Consider the following 16,518-nt stretch of genomic DNA (forward strand, 5'->3'; position numbering starts at 1 on the left):
GATATTGAAAATTAACTACTTGGAAGAAAATGAAATGAAGAATCATGATAAACCCTTAGGAGCTAAAGGAAATAAATCTTTCAAAAAGGGTTCATTTTTGAAGTCCCACAGTCATAAAAATGCTTTAATAAGTAAAACCAGAATAAATAAGCATAGTCTTTCACGCATACACAAAATTTTCTTATTTGGTGAAATGTTATGGCACATTCAATTTACTTGTCCATCTAGAAGTGCCAATGGCTTAGATAAGGAGATGGTGTGGGTAGTTATGAAGGCAAACCCTATAGGATCTAAGGAAGACCGAATTCCAATAGAAATTGTATAAATATTTTAATCTTCCCGTAGTTCCTAGGTTTAGGGGTTGTAATGACTGTAGGCTTAGGAAGTGTTTTGTCCTTAAAATGAAAATTCTTAGTATATATATTCACTATACACTTTTTCCATACTAAGAATCATAAGATTAGAAAGCCAATTCAAAAATTGAATAAAATTCACTTCCAATTGGACATGGCATCTTTGCCAAGTAATTAATTTTAAATGCTTAACCAATGCTTAAATATAATACTTTAAGTTGAGCCACTGTTGTCCATTGCACAAGATTGAGTGTTAGGGATCCATCTTATATCATATATCACTATACCCTAGACTTACTTTTGAATATGAAAAGCCTAAATCAAAATCAAGTCATCGCTCTAGGCTTAAAGCACTATTGATCATAAATGACTAATGTATTGAGTGCTTCTCATAGTTATAACCAAATTATGGGCATCCACTAAGGAAATCAAATCATCTAGTTAAATCAAATATTTCTTTTGTGTTTAAAATATGAAACTTCTCTAATTTTGGTTCACCATCCCATCCATAGGAATCCTTACCAAACCATGATCATATTCGGTAAGGTTTCACCTATCTATTTGTATCATTGCTTTAAATTGTGATTATATTTATAGGATACTTTCTAATCACCAAAGAGCGTTGTTCTCAACATTCACATATCTTATATGCTTTTTACCCAAGCATGGACATGATTACCATCACAGAAACATTAAAAAAAAAATATCCTACCTCTTCTAAATACTCTTCTAAACCTAATAGAAATTTAACTACTAAGAGTATTTAAATCATCATCACAAGCTCTCAAAATTTAAGTCAAAACCTTTAGAGCTTCATCTTTGTGAATTAAGTTAAATGGCTAACATGATTGGTTTAGGTTTCAACATATATGAAGATGCAAAATTTCAAGAAACCTATGCACAATTCTTAAAGCTTAATGCCATTTGAAGTCGTGCCTCTCACATTTTAAAGATCATAAGAAAAGAGGCAGTTATAGGCTTTATTCATTGAAGGAATATTGATTGTGACTCTTTGGTCCTTTAATGCCTATGCATTTACCGCCAAGATATAATAACTGAAAATCTTAAAACACTTGGCTAAAGAACTTGAACTATAAGAAAAAGGCATAAAATGATTAATTGCATAACTCAGGGGAAGCATTCTATCATCTGTTCTTTACTGTGCATATTCTTTGATGGATAGATTATGTTTTATAAATTTTTTATACTACTGGAATGTATGCTTAGTATAGAATGTCTCCTACATGGTGAATGCAGTTGATGAGAATTGCATGCTGGTAGTGGATTATAGGTTCTTGCATGCTCAAATTGATTTATTTTGAATTGATTGCTTAAATCTATAAGGTTTTGGTGCATGAAAATTTGGGAAATGTCTGATTTACAGACGGCATGCTGCCGAAATTTTGATAGGATTTTTTCTTAAACCAAAACCTTGTGTTAAAGATGATTATGATAATAAAAATGTTAAAATGTTCTTCAAAGAATAAGTGAAAATCAATTGAATAATTAAACTTCATCCTGGTATAATCATTAGATATTTAGAAAGGCTCAAATCCATCCTTATAGGAAGCACCTAAATGATCTATATGCATCACCTTCGTCTACTGAATTATTGAGGCTTTTATGAAATCCATGAACATTATATCCTGCGCTTGAAGTTTTATGGTTTGATATGGAATGTTCTTGGGTCATGAACATTATTGCATGCCTTAATATATATCTTCTGATGCATCCATGGTCTATAGGGACAACTATACTAATCAAGTGATAATATGTAATTGATGAATATTCAGTATAGTTGATTTTAAAGATTTGGATTGATGGCTTATACTACTGAGCAAAATGAAATTAATCTTTGGTTAGTATAAGTAGTTAAAGAATCTAAGCACGTACTCAAATTGATAAAGGGAGCATCTAAAATTAAAATGCCTATCATATTATGCTCACAAACATTTTAGCTTAGGTATGTTGTTGAATCAAATGTGGCATATGCTTGAATGAAATGATCTCTGTGAAGTGAAAATCTTAAGTTGATATATATTACTTTGCCACATGTTGTTTGAATTTGCCATGTGATCCTTGCTTTAAATTGTTTGACATCTTTAGGATCATTGTGGTTGTGATTTTCTGGTTATACTTTAGTATGTGCTTAATGGAGATACCAAAAAATTTGTTGCTTGCTTGCCTGATCTTTAAATTTGTTTTTGGCAAGCAACCCCCAATACATTAAGTTAACATCATAAGGGGGATATATATTTATTGTAATACTTTATGGTAAAAACTAATTTCAAAACTAAAACATTTTCTCTTGCCTCATTACTACTATATACATATATGGTTTTAAAGTCGCATAACTGGCTCAGTAACTTCACATGAAAATGCATGCGAACTAGTTAGACTATTTTATGCTCAAACCTTCTATTTGGTATCATATGCCGTGTGCTTTTAACTCAAATCTTTTAAGAGTCTTATGATATGATTTAAACTACTATGGTTTGAGGAAAATTCTAGTCTAATTTCGTTTGTTATGTCATTTAAATCATTTAAATGACCAGTTATATAGTTTGTGAGCTCAATTGCTGTACTTCATACTTTGTCTTTTATTGTACATTGTATGATTTTATTATTTCTTTGGATGTCAAAAGTAATAATTTTTTATCATACTGGAACTATTTGAGTAGTTGTGGATAAATTGTTAGGATTTATAAACTTAAATAGGTCATTGTTTATATAGGATTTGTTAGCTTTGGTGTATTCCCAAGAGAGGGGGGGGGGGGAGGGGGGTGAATTGGAATTTAAAATTTAATCCTAAGTTTAGCTAGTTCAACAGCAGTACATTCACAACATAGGGTCTGTCTATGCTGTTCCAAATGTGCAGATAATATGCGGAAATTTAAATCATGCACATCATTCACACTATAACATACACGTGCGGTAAATATATAGTGTGGAAATATAAATAGACACACAATATGTTATCGAGGTTTGGCCAACTGTGTCTACGCCCCCGCCTCTAGCTCGCAAGCCTGAGGATTCCACTAATGGCTCACTTAACGGGTGGAGCGGCACCTAATACAACCAGGTCAATTAGCACAGGGCTAGCCTTAACCTTAACCAAGTCATTTAGCGGGGTTGACCTCAACCTACACGCCTTAACAGGATGGCGCACCTAACTTTCCTAACCGGGTCTAAGCCAATCTGGGACTATTTCAAAGGGCTAATCTCTCTCTTCAGGTCCGTGCCTGGAAATACAACAGTATTTGAAATACAACGAAATGGTACAGTGATTATGCTTTTATGTAAAGCAGATGTGTACCCAGATACACACAGTATACTTAATCAATCAAATGCACACCAACAATGTAGGTAAATGTAAGCTCAGTGATGTGTATTTTTGTGCAAGCTACACTCAATAAGATATGATCGCTAATATGCTCAAGAGTGTTCTAATCAAGCTATTTTTTTGAAACAGTAAATTTCAAATCTCAATAATAAACCATGGTTTCAAAGATGCTGCAAATATTCGAAACAACTCAAAATATTTTCTTCAATGTAATATGCTCAAGAGTTGCTTGAAAGAATAATATAGCTTGTTAAAAATATTTTGCACAATAAAATTAAGCTATAGGAATCTTTGCAATGACAATGCAAAGATCCTTAAGCTATTAGGTTTTTTCCAACACAAGATTTATTAAATGAAATATGTGGGAAAAACCTAAGCTAAACTCCCTAAAAATAATATCTTAATCACACAAGCACACTGGGAGTATTAGTAATACTTAATATACACTAGCACAACAAATATACTCTCACAATACTAAAATGTATCAAAGGAATAGAAAATTTGAGAGTATTTGGATAAAAAGAGTATTTGAGATAAGGAGGATTTTTACTAATGATTTTTGCTAATGTATTACTAATTCTCACAAATGAACCCATATTTATAGGCAGGGGTAAAATTATAACCGTTGGGGACTTGTTCGGAATAATTAGAAAAGATTCAAAATGTTAAAAGCTCATTAACCCAACTTGACCTTGTTTTACCGCAGCTAAATAATTTTTAACCCGCTGAGGTTCGGGTGGCTGAACCAAGGTTTGGTCGCCCGAACAGACACAGTTTTAAAAGATATTCAACTGAGTTTGGTTGCCCGTATCATGTTTCGGCAACCCGAATCAAAGTCAGAAACATTTGTTCGTGACTTCGGGTGCCCAGTCTAATGTTCGGTGGCCCGAACTCTTGCGTTCGGTCGCTCGAGGCTCATTTTGAACTAAAAGGTTCAGGCGCCTGAGTTGGTGAAAAGTACTTTGAGAAGGGTTCGGTCGCCCTAGGGAGATGCGCTCATTTCTGGTTTGGTCGCCCGAAACCTGGTCAACCTGCTAACTTCTCAGCGGTTCGGGCGCCTGAGGTGTTTTGAACACCTGGGGTTCGGTAGCCCGACCTCTCACATATTTTCAATTAAGTCCAAATTTTTATTTAATTAATTCCCTTGATATTATAAGTGATATTGGTGACTTTCTTTTGTGCAAGTGTTGGGACCTAGGGTCTTTTCTAAAGTCTTTCTGAGTACGCCAAAAAACCTGGCGTCGGTCGACCGAAGGGTGCCCTAAAGTCATATTGTCCCTAGGGTCAAACTACGTTCTTCTTGAGTGCTTACAAATACCTACATGCATGACATGCAAAGATTATTACAGACCGATATCCTAATTACTATTACAGACCCAATGATAAACATAATATGAATTACAACACGAGACAAATCTTCTGGGCCTTTAGGCTTTACTTCATGTGCCGTCAATTGATATGCTAATATAACCCTGCACACAAACTAGATAGCCATCAAATACTTGAGTATTTGTCATTATCAAAAATGGGTGTGACACATGAGGTCAACAGGATTTATGTTGGAAAGTCCCATTTTCAAACGACACTCTGCCGAAATTTTCCTAAATCTTTCCAAACTTCCTGTGTATAACAATGTTTATTACCCATTGTTGTTGCCTTGAATTGTCATTCTTATGGCCCTTTTTGTTGTTGCCAAAAGGGGGAGATGTAGGGGCAAAAATTGGGTTAACGTATTAGATTGAATTGAATTGAACTCATTATTTTGAATTTTACATGATGCACATTGTTAGGGGGAGCCATTTAAGGCTATACCCATTTTTTGCATGATGTATTTGTCATCAAATACATCATGCAAAAAGGGGGAGAATGTTGACCTTAAAGGTCGCACCTAGTTTTGATTATGACAAATACTCAAGTATTTAATGGTTGTCAAGTTTGTGTGCAAGTTCTCATTGACAAGTTTATATAATGGCATGCGGTAACCTGAAGAGAAGTGAAGACCCTGGCACATTTATTTCTTATTGTAATTTATATTATATGGGTCTGTAATAGTAATTAGGATATCGGTCTGTAATAATCTCTGCATGTCATGCATGAAGGTTTTGTAAGCTCAAAATGACCGTAGAATAACCATAGGGACCGAATGACCTTAGGGCAGGTCGACCGACGCCAAATTTTTTGGGACTATCTCAAAATGGCCTCAGTAAGACCCTAGTATGACTCTAGGTCTCAACCCTCATACATATATCATACAAAATACAGGAGTGTTAAAAATGTGCTTAAATTGAATATTTCTAAGGAATTTGAGAGAGCTCGGGCGACCGAACCCCAGGAGTTCAAAACTCCTCGGGCGCCCGAACTGTTGAAGAGTCAATAGTTGACTTAGGGTCTCGGGCGATTGAACCATTTTATGCATACTATCCTTGGGCGCTCGAACCCTTCAAAAGGGACATTCCACCAGCTCGGACTATCGAGAGATATAGTTCAAAAAGAGACCCCAGGCGACCAAACACACGAGTTCGAGCGACCGACCCTATGACTAGGCACCCAAAGTTACGAATAAAGGCTACTGACTTTGATTTGGGTTGCTGAAGCATGACACGGGCAACTTAGCCTATTTAAATACCTTTTATTCCTGTGTCTGTTCGGGTAACCGAACCATGGTTCAGCCACCCAAACCTCACCGGGTTAAAAATTAATTAACTGAGGTGAAATTGAGTTAATGAAGGTTAATTGTGTTTAAACAATTTGAAACTTTTCTAAAAATACCCAATAGGTCCCAAACGGTTATATTTTTTACCTTGTCTATAAATATGGGTTCATTTGTAAGGATTAGTGTGAAATTAGCCAAAATAATTAGCAAAAATCCCCTCTATCTCAAAATCTCATTTTTCCCAAAATACTCTCAAATATTCACTCCCTTGATACATCTTGATAGTGTGAGAGTTTATTGATTGTCCTTGTGTTCATTATATAGTGCTAGTACTCCCATTTGTTTAGTTGATTGTTTGATATTATTTTTGGGGAGTCAAGCAAGAGTTTTTCCACATATTTTTATTTGATAAATCTAGTGTTGGGAAAAACTCATTAACTTAAGGATCTTTGCATTGTCATTGCATATATTCCTATAGCTTGATTTTGTTGTGCAAAAATATTTTTCTACAAGTTATATTATTCTTTCAAACAACTCTTGAGCATATTACATTGAAGAAAATATTTTGAGTTATTTTGAATATTTGCAGCATCTTTGAAACCCTGATTATTATTGAGATTTGATATATACTATTTCAAAGAAATAGCTTGATTAGAAAACCCTTGAGCATATTAGCGATCATATCTTGTTGATTGTGGCTTGCATAAAAATACACATCACTGAGCTTACATTTACCTACATTGTTGTTATGTATGTGATTGATTGAGTATACTGTGCGTATTGGGGTACATATCTACTTTACTTGAAAAGCATAATCATTGTACCAGTTATATTGTGAAACATATTGTTTTATTTCCAGGCGTGGCCTGAGGGGGCGGTAATCCAGCCCGATAAGAATTGTGTAAAGGTTGGGGTCAGCCCTGTGAATTTGACCTAGGGCCTTCTCTGCCCCGCAAGGAGAGGTTGTAATGGTTGAGGTTAGCCCTGTGTTAATTGACCTGGTTGTATTAGGTGCCGCTCCACCCATTAAATGAGCATTAGTGGAATCCTCAAGCTTGCGAGCTAGAGGCGGGGACGTAGGCACAGTTGGCCGAACCCTGATAACATATCGTGTGTCTATTTATATTTCCGCACTTTATATTTACCACACATGTATGTTATATTGTGAATGTTGCGCATGATTTAATTTTCGCATATCATTATTTGTGCAATTGGTGTATGCTTAGAAAGACCCTAGGGTGTGCTATACAGCTATCTCATTTAACCTAGGAGATAAATTTTAAAGTTACAGTTCACCCCACTCTTGGGAATACACCAAAGCTAACAACTTCTAAGCCAAATTCCAATTTATATTGGATTCTTGACACATGTGCAACAGATCATATGATCTGTTCACCACTTTTATATCATTCTACACCTAAACCAATTACTGCATCCATAAATCTTCCTAATGGCAATACAGTTGTAGCTACATATATTGGTACTATATGTCTCTTAGATTCCTTATTTTTGCGTAATGTTTTGTGTGTTCCTCACTTTTAATTTAATCTACGATCTATTCCAAACTCATTAAACAATCTAATCTTTCTGTTACCTTTACTGCTTCTCATTGTCTTGTACAGAACTAGTCAATGGAGAAGATGATTGGGTTGCTCTTGAGAAAGAAGGACTTTACCATCTAACTCAAGCTTCATCAAAAGCTATAACCTGCAATTCATTTTAGTTTAATTCTGTACCTTTTTCTTTATCTTCTACTAAAAAACAATTAGATATATGGCATTGTCATTTAGGACATGTATCTAATTCAAAATTACATTCCCTCAAATAGATTGACTCTGTTATCACCTTTAATTGTACAAATGTTTGTGACATATGTACTATAGCAAAGCAAATAAGGCTTCCTTTTTTTGTATCACAAAGTAATTCTAATAAAAGTTTCGATTTGATCCAGTGTGATATATGGGGTGCTTTTGGCACCACTTCTTATTATGGTTTTAGATATTTTTTTAACTATAGTTGATGACTTCACAAGGTGTACTTGGCTTTACATTATTAAAGCTAAATCAGAAGTGCCATCTTTAATCAAAACTTTATGTAAAATGATAGCAAACCAATTTTCTTCTTCTGCCAAAGCTATAAGGTCTGATAATGGACTAGATTTTTTACTCACAAAATTTTATCATAAAAATGGTATTTTGCATCAGAGAAGTTGTGTGGAAACTGTAGAACAAAATGGTGTTGTGGAAAGAAAACATCAACATCTACTAAGCACTGCTAGAGCCTTAATGTTTCAAGAAAATCTACCATTAATTTTTTGGAGTGACTGTGTGCTTACTGTAGCACACATAATAAATTCCCACTCCTCTACTTCAAAATAAAACTCCTTTTGAAAAACCTTTAACAAAACACCTAACCTAAACACCTAACCTTTCTCATTTAAAAGTTTTTGGCTACCTTTGCTTTGCATCCACTTTAACCAGTCATAGACAGAAATTTGATTCAAGAGCGACAAAGTGTATATTCCTAGGATATCCTTATGGTATTAAGGGTTATAAACTTATGGATCTAAACACTAATAAGATAATTGTTTCTCGGAATGTCATATTCCATGAAACAAATTTTCCTTTCCAAGTGTTACCACAAAATCCTGAAATTCATTCCTTTACGTTTCCTATTTCACAAACTTTTTTAGATTCACCTTCTACCAGCTCATTCTTCAATTCATATCAAAGTATAGAATTTGCATCACCTCATAATAATTCTACTACTTTTTTTGAACCTCATGCAGATGTTGAATCAGCTTCACCTACATTTCCTTCTCCATCCAATATGGATCCAATATCTAATTCAATTGACCCAGAAGTCCTATAGCTTAGAAAATCAACTAGAATTTAAAACAAACCTTCATATCTACAGGACTATTATTGTGGTAATATCTCTTCATCTCAAAGTGCAACTCAGACATCTACTTCAATTGACTACTCTCCAACTAATGGTAATTTCTATTCTCTTTAGCATTTTCTTTCTACAAGTAGACTATCTACATCACATAAAACTCTTTTAACCTCTATCAATAACTCTCTAGAACCCAAAACATATCAACAAGCTTCTATGCTATCTGAATGGCAAGCTGCCATGAAAAATGAAATTAATGCTTTGAAGTTGAATAAAACTTGGGAGATTGTTACTCTTCCTAAAAACAAAAAGACTATTGGTTGTAAATGGGTATTCAAAGTGGAATATAAAGCTGGTGGCACTATAGAAAGACATAAAGCTAGATTGGTAGCTAAAGGGTATACTCAGCAAGAAGGCCTAGATTTCATTGATACTTTCTCTCCTGTGGCCAAAATTACATCCATTCGATTACTACTTGTTGTAGCTACAGTTAAACAATGGCATCTCCATCAACTAGATGTAAATAATGCATTTCTGCGTGATGATTTACATGAAGAGGTATACATGGAATTGCCTCCTGGATTGGTTGTCCAAGGAGAACAGAAAGTTTGTCGACTTTTAAAGAGTCTCTATGGCTTAAAACAGGCTTCTAGGCAATGGTTTGCCATGCTATCCGATGCTCTTATTTCCTATGGATTTGTTCAAGGTAATTTTGACTGTTCTTTGTTCATTAAGAAATCTGACAGTTCCTTTATGGCCTTATTAGTTTATGTGGATGATGTGCTCTTGGCAAGTGATAGCATTTAGGAAATTGAAAAGTCGAAGTCTTTTTTAGATGAAAAATTCACTATTAAAGACTTAGGACAGTTTGAATACTTTCTTGGCTTGGAAGTTGCAAGGTCCAAAACTGTTATCTCTTTATGCCAACGAAAGTATATACTTGACATACTAGAAGAAACTAGTTTAACTGGATCCAAACCTGCTGCCTTCCCTATGGAATCTACCCTCAAATTATCAGCAAATGATACCAATTTATATGAAGATCCATCAGGTTACCGAATACTTATTGGAAGATTACTTAACTCTTGCTAGGCCTGACTTAGCCTCTCATGTACAAGTGCTCAATCAGTTTTTAGCAAAACCTACTGTCAATCACCATTAAGCAACCATTCGAGTATTGAGGTATCTAAAGGCAACTCCGGGGCAAGGTCTCTTCTTTCCATCCTCTTTAGATTTTCAATTAAAGGGTTTTTCCAATAGTGATTAGGTAGGCTGTGTAGATACTCGAAGGAGTGTCACTGGTTTTGTAATTTTTCTTGGCAACTCATTGATTTCATGGAAATCAAAGAAACAAGTTACCACCAGTCGCTCATCTGCAGAGGCAGAGTACCGAGCCCTTGCTACCACAACATGTGAAATTCAATGGCTTTTATATGCCTTACAAGACTTGGATATCAATCATTCACAGTCTGCTTTGCTATATACTGACAGTAAATCAGCAATGTCCACAGCCACAAATCCTGTTCAGCATGAGAGACGAAACACATCCAAATTGATTGCCATCTTATTGGAGAAAAATTGCAGCAGCATGTTATTAAACTTTTCCATATTCCATTGTGCAACTAGTAGACATTTTTATAGAGCCCCTCGACTCTCTATCTTTTCATCATAATCTTCACAAGATAAATATCATTAACATCCATGTTCATCTTGAAGTGGGGGGGGGGGGGGGGGGGGGGTTTGGAGTGTTCCATCTCATATTGAGAACATGGAATTAAAAAGGAAAGAAGAAAGACTTAAAATAGAAAGAAAGTTAGAAGAGAAAGTTAGTTAGTAGAGAGTAGTTAAAGAAAGAAGAAAAGAATTAGTTAGAAGAGTTTAGTTATTAGTTTATTTTGTTATTTGATGTATTATAAATAAGACTCAAGTATGACGTAAAAATTCATTCATTCACAATTCAATATTACTCTTTGCCTTCTCTGTTTTTCACCAAGTTCAGATCCTCAACAGAATGTTCTCTGAAATTAAATGGACTTAGCAGCCTGTTCTTTTGGAGTTTAAAACATCAGCAGTAGCTGAATTACCAAGGAGATGACAATGGATAAGTGAATGGAATAGTTAAATTTCTCTGTTCTAAAACCTATGCGATTTTTATTTATATATATTTTTAAATTTCTTGCAAAAATATGTGCAGAGGATGGCCAGTCCAGATTGCTTGTTTGAGTCCAAAGTGGACAGAACCATGTGGAGGATCGTATTATGATTTGCAGACCATGTACGTTCTATGCAAGTAGAAGAAATGGGGCCCCGTGATGGGAAGAGGAGTAACAGGAGAGGCTCTGACCTTCCCATGTGTGATTTTACTCTTGTTAACTATTAAGCAGCGATGGCCAAAGAAGAATGGTTGAAATGGTGAGGCAGAATCATGCGAATAAACCAACAACAAAAGGACAATTTGCAGCTGTAAGCTGCGGTCAAGTTTTGAGGAAAACCGAGTTGCAGATTTGAAGCAGTGGCGTGGAGAAAAACAAGAGGGACCGTTGTTTGTATATTTGAATTGGCAGCATGGAGACTCATGTGGGCTGTTTTTTCTTCTTTATTATTATTATTATCGTTTAAAATTTTGAATCTGATTAATCAGACCCCTGGAGTGCTCTTGCTTCGAGTTTGAATTCGATCGACATCATATGCGGACCTGTCTGTTCTTGGTTTGGAAGTATGATCATAGTAATCCCTGCAGTTACTCGTGCTGCTAGCATTTAACATGAAGTAATTTATCCAGACCGTAACAATTAACATTGGGCTTTCTTTGCAGAATGCTGCAAAGAGTGGGAGGAACAGCATTGTTTTGCGAGTGCATTGGCGAGCTAGAGCAAAACCTTCCTTCAAACCTTCACTACTCACTCTTTTAAAGGCATAATTTTCTAATACTGGCCTTCATGCTTGAAACGTCAAGCTATTATATTCCAGTTTAGAAGAAAATGTATCGGCCACTTTTTATAGTACAATATTGCGAACATAAAATGCAGAGGGTGGGGTGGTGTCGTGGTGTAGTTGGTTATCACGTCAGTCTAACACACTGAAGGTCTCCGGTTCGAGTCCGGGCGACGCCAATTTTGTTTGCCCTATTTTTCAAATTTTTGTGCAGGGCTTACAGTTTTGAACAACCCATTTACAAACTCGATCTGCAGAGAACAGAAGAGGTCAAACTCAACAAGATAATTATATTTTAGGGAATGGTGATGTGCATCAAATCCTCTGTTTTTGGCCATCCCCAAAACACACACACTCTTTCACGGGTCCCATCCATCCAACGGTAGAGATTAACCCATCGGCAAGTTGTTCATCTTAATAATCATTCAATCAGTGGGCCATAATCTTCTTCCTTTCTTTTCTTATTATTTTTTTTTAAAAGAAAGAACAGAACTTGATGGGTATGGGGGGAACCCTTTTTTTATTTTTTATTTTTTATTTTTGTTGGACTTGATGGATATTGGGGGTGCAAATAATTGGGCTAATGCGCTCTGTTAGAACTCTACTGAAAATAAAAAATAAAAAAAAAAAAGGAAAAAGAAAGCACCATTCAAGAAAGTCGCACTTCAAAATTTCAACCAAGCAGGATGAACTCATTTAACATGAAAGAGCGAGGATCAGAGGAGTGTGGTTTGTTCTTTCCTCATACGGTCATACTCTTACCCAGAGAGAGAGAGAGAGAGAGAGAGAGAGAGAGGAATTGAAGAGAACTATTTGATTGAAGATGAATGGTGAATTATGGTACAAAAGAACTGTGGAAAAAGCCTCATCATCCTGGAGTGAAGGGGGGTATACAAAATGCCCAAACACATCAAAACTTGGGCCTCTGGAGAGGGCTACCTGTTCTCTCTGTCTCCTATCTACTTCTTTTTCCTTTTATTTTTTTATTTTTTTATTTTTTTTTATACAGCATAATTTTCACTCTTAAGACTACAAATGGGAACAAAACAGAAAGAAGATCACCAGACATTACAAAATACAAAACTAGAACTGAGAAATGCATCTTCTATGGCAAGCAACCCTTTGCTTTTTCTGCTTAGTTTCCTCTTTCCAGACCCTGCCAATGTCTTGAGCCGTTTTAATGGCATCTGAGGATGCACCGGACAGCCCTCTCCTTGTGAACCCAACTGCATACAGCCCTGCCTTTCCCTTCCACCCATTTGGAAATGGCGCCTTTGGGAGCCCATTCTTTGAGAACAATTCATCTTCCTGTACATCATTTGTCAAACAGCAACAATTACTACATTACCCATTTGCCCTAAACAAAAATAAATATGCCATTCATCTAAAAAAAAGAATTGAATTGCAAGTCATACAAGAACCTTCCAAAACTCTGTTCTTTTCTTTAAAAAAAAATTATTATTGTTGTTTTTTTTTTGGCAACAAAGTCAAAACTGCCAAGGACATTCAGGGTCTGACAATCTTCTCTGATCAAATTCAAACCCAAAATAAACAGTAAATCAACTGCCAAAAACTGTTATATTACTAAAAAAAAGGTTAAAAATCAGAAACAGGGTCTCACCTTAAGCCAAGAAGGCACATTGCTCTTATACCCAGTGGCCAGAACAACTGAATGGATGTGGAGCTTTTCGCCGCTAACAAGCTCCACATTATTTTTCGAGAACTTCTTGATTCCGGGAACCACCTTAATGCCACCAGACTTGATCTTCTCCAGCGCGCCAATGTCCAAAACAGGGGTATTTCCTCTTATATTCTTCAGCTCCAATGGTCCAATTGACGGCCTTTTCAGCCCGTACTTCTCCACATTTCCTAGCACCAACCATGCCAGAATCAACACCAGCTTATCCACCAGCCAAAGGGGCAACCATTTCATCATCAGAACAGCCAATTCGAACGTGGATTTCCCCAAAACTTCCCTCGGCAGCACATGAACCTGTCAAAAAAAAAAAACAGAACATGACCCATTACAACCCAAGCTCATCCCAATCGTTCTGCAAATACCCATTTTGCCATATATTATAAACCATGTCAATGAAGAAAGTAAAACTAAAAACTCACCGAGCTTCGAACCACCATGGATGGCATGGCATTGTGATTGCAGAGATCAAGGGAGACCTCCATTCCCGAATTCCCACAGCCAACGACTAAAACTCTTTTTCCTTGGAATTTCTCCCCACATTTGTAGTCACAAGCGTGGATTACTTCCCCATCGAATTCCCCCAATCCTTCAATCTCCGGAATCGCGCACTCTGCATTTTCCCCTGTAGCCACTACCAGCCATTGGCAAATATACTCGATCTCCGACCGGCTAGAACCGACGGTGGTTCGAACCCGCCAAAGCCCACAAGTCTCGTCGTACTTCGCCGACTGCACGCACTCATTGAACTGCGGATTGATTTCGAAATGCTTCGCGTAAGATTCGAGATAGTCGATGAACTGTTTCTTGGTTGGGTACTCGGGGAAATTTTCAGGGAATGGGAGCTTGGGAAGTTGGCAGAATTGCTTGGGTAGGTGAAGTTTGAGGCGGTCGTAGGTGCGTTTTTGCCAGAGAGAAGCTATGCAGTCGGCTCTTTCGAGGACAACGTAGGGCACACCCTGCTCTCTCAGGCCGGCGGCGACGGCCAGCCCCGACGGCCCGGCGCCGACAATCACCGGGCCGTTCACCCACACGCAGCGGCGGGCGAGGAAGTCCTCGTGATCTGAAATGCGGAACATTTTCTCCATGTACTGGCGATACAAGTTCAAATTCTAGAACTGCAAATGGTGAAGGTGGAAGAAAGAGTGCTGTGGGACAGTTGGAAGGGGTTCTAGAAAATGAAATGAGAGAGAGAATGTGGGATTGTTGACGAGATTTGAATTGAGGAAATTGTTCTTGTTGTTGTTGTTGTTGATGTTGATGTTGATGTTGGGAGATAGCTAGAGAGTTAGGGAGATGAGTTTGGAGGGAGAGGGAGGCTGGTGGGGGGCTTATATAGGAGTGAAAGGCATTAGAGGTGCGGGTGGTGCCAGTGGGAAGTGGATGCCTTTGTTGGGGTCAGTCGCAAATCATAAACCTATGGCTGCCTTCTATTATTTTACTCTATGGGTTGAATGACTATATTTTGATATGACCTTATTCTATGCATATAATATTTGATTAAAGGATTGACATAATTCTTGGGATTATTTTTTGTTTTTGTGGGGAAAATTTTATAATAGTAATTTTTCCTTTTTTAGGTTAAAAATTGATAAAAATTCTATAATTTAAGGCAGATATATGATAGAATCTATATGAGCATTGAGAATAGTTAAAATGTAAGAAATTGAAATTTAACTCAATATTTGGTGCGAGTTTGAGGTATAGGTTAGCATACATGATGATAGTTAGAGCTTTGCTTAGAGGTAGGGTCTCGAATGATTTAAGGTATAGTAAGAGGAGGAGGTATATTATGTATTTACTTAAGATGGTAATATAATGTCATCCCATCTCTAATTCATCAAATGTTTACATGCTTACTTCAATTCTAAAATCATAACAAATTAATCATTGCATCTTTTAGTGCTTTTTATCAATCTTAGATTGATTTGATCATGCACAAAAGAAAGAGGCCTTTTATTTTATATATATTTATATGAAGAAGATGTGCACCATACACTCTTTTAGCCTATGTTAGAAGGATGTGCGAGATACATGAATACTTGATATGTTTAAAGAACTAACAAACCTGACTTAAATAACCATCTTGAACCAAATTACTTACGAAAAGTAGTTTTGAATAATATTTGGATTGACTGGTGAATTGAAAATTTTAAGCTAAATATATGGATCAGAGTTGACGTTTAGTGCATAACCCACCTAACCCTCACTTTGAATAAAAAAAAAAAAAACAAGCTTGTTTTATAGGGGGTAGTGCCAAAGAGGGAGGGAGTATTTCTTATTAAAACTTGAAATTCTTTTTAATCATACTTATTATTTTTCTAAATTTTATCCATATTTTATAATTTAGTACAATTGACAATATATAGATTGAGTAACGTAATATACAGATCCATAATTATTATTGGGTCCATAACTCTAAACATTTTCTTATATACATTACACATAAGACTTTTGTATAATTTACCAATTTCAATATTCTAGAAACTCTAAACCTTACAACAGTTAAGAAAATAAACATATTATAAAGTTGCAAGTTGTTTCATTCGTCATTAATTAAGGCCTATCATGCACCTCTCTTTTGATTTGATAGACCCACAAAATATGAGTCAATGATGAAAGGTTATAATGAACATTTGTTGGA

The 16,518-nt window shown here is 36.1% G+C and overlaps 1 protein-coding gene and 1 non-coding gene across 2 annotated transcripts; one reads left to right on the forward strand and one right to left on the reverse strand.

The window, feature by feature from the left end:
• Nucleotides 1–12,283: 12,283 nt before the first annotated feature.
• TRNAV-AAC (transfer RNA valine (anticodon AAC)) lies at nucleotides 12,284–12,357 on the forward strand. Its single transcript has one exon. It is a non-coding gene; the product is annotated as a tRNA-Val (tRNA).
• Nucleotides 12,358–13,261: 904 nt separating this feature from the next.
• LOC131155161 (probable indole-3-pyruvate monooxygenase YUCCA5) lies at nucleotides 13,262–14,962 on the reverse strand. The gene is made up of 3 exons (XM_058108108.1): nucleotides 14,297–14,962; nucleotides 13,800–14,171; nucleotides 13,262–13,486 (listed from the first exon to the last, which is right to left on the reverse strand). Exons 1-3 carry the CDS (start codon nucleotides 14,960–14,962, stop codon nucleotides 13,262–13,264), a joined length of 1,263 nt encoding a protein of 420 aa, XP_057964091.1.
• Between the last annotated feature and the right edge of the window lie 1,556 nt (nucleotides 14,963–16,518).

This window comes from Malania oleifera, chromosome 5 (assembly GCF_029873635.1).
Source record: "Malania oleifera isolate guangnan ecotype guangnan chromosome 5, ASM2987363v1, whole genome shotgun sequence".
Taxonomy (NCBI): Eukaryota; Viridiplantae; Streptophyta; class Magnoliopsida; order Santalales; family Ximeniaceae; genus Malania; species Malania oleifera.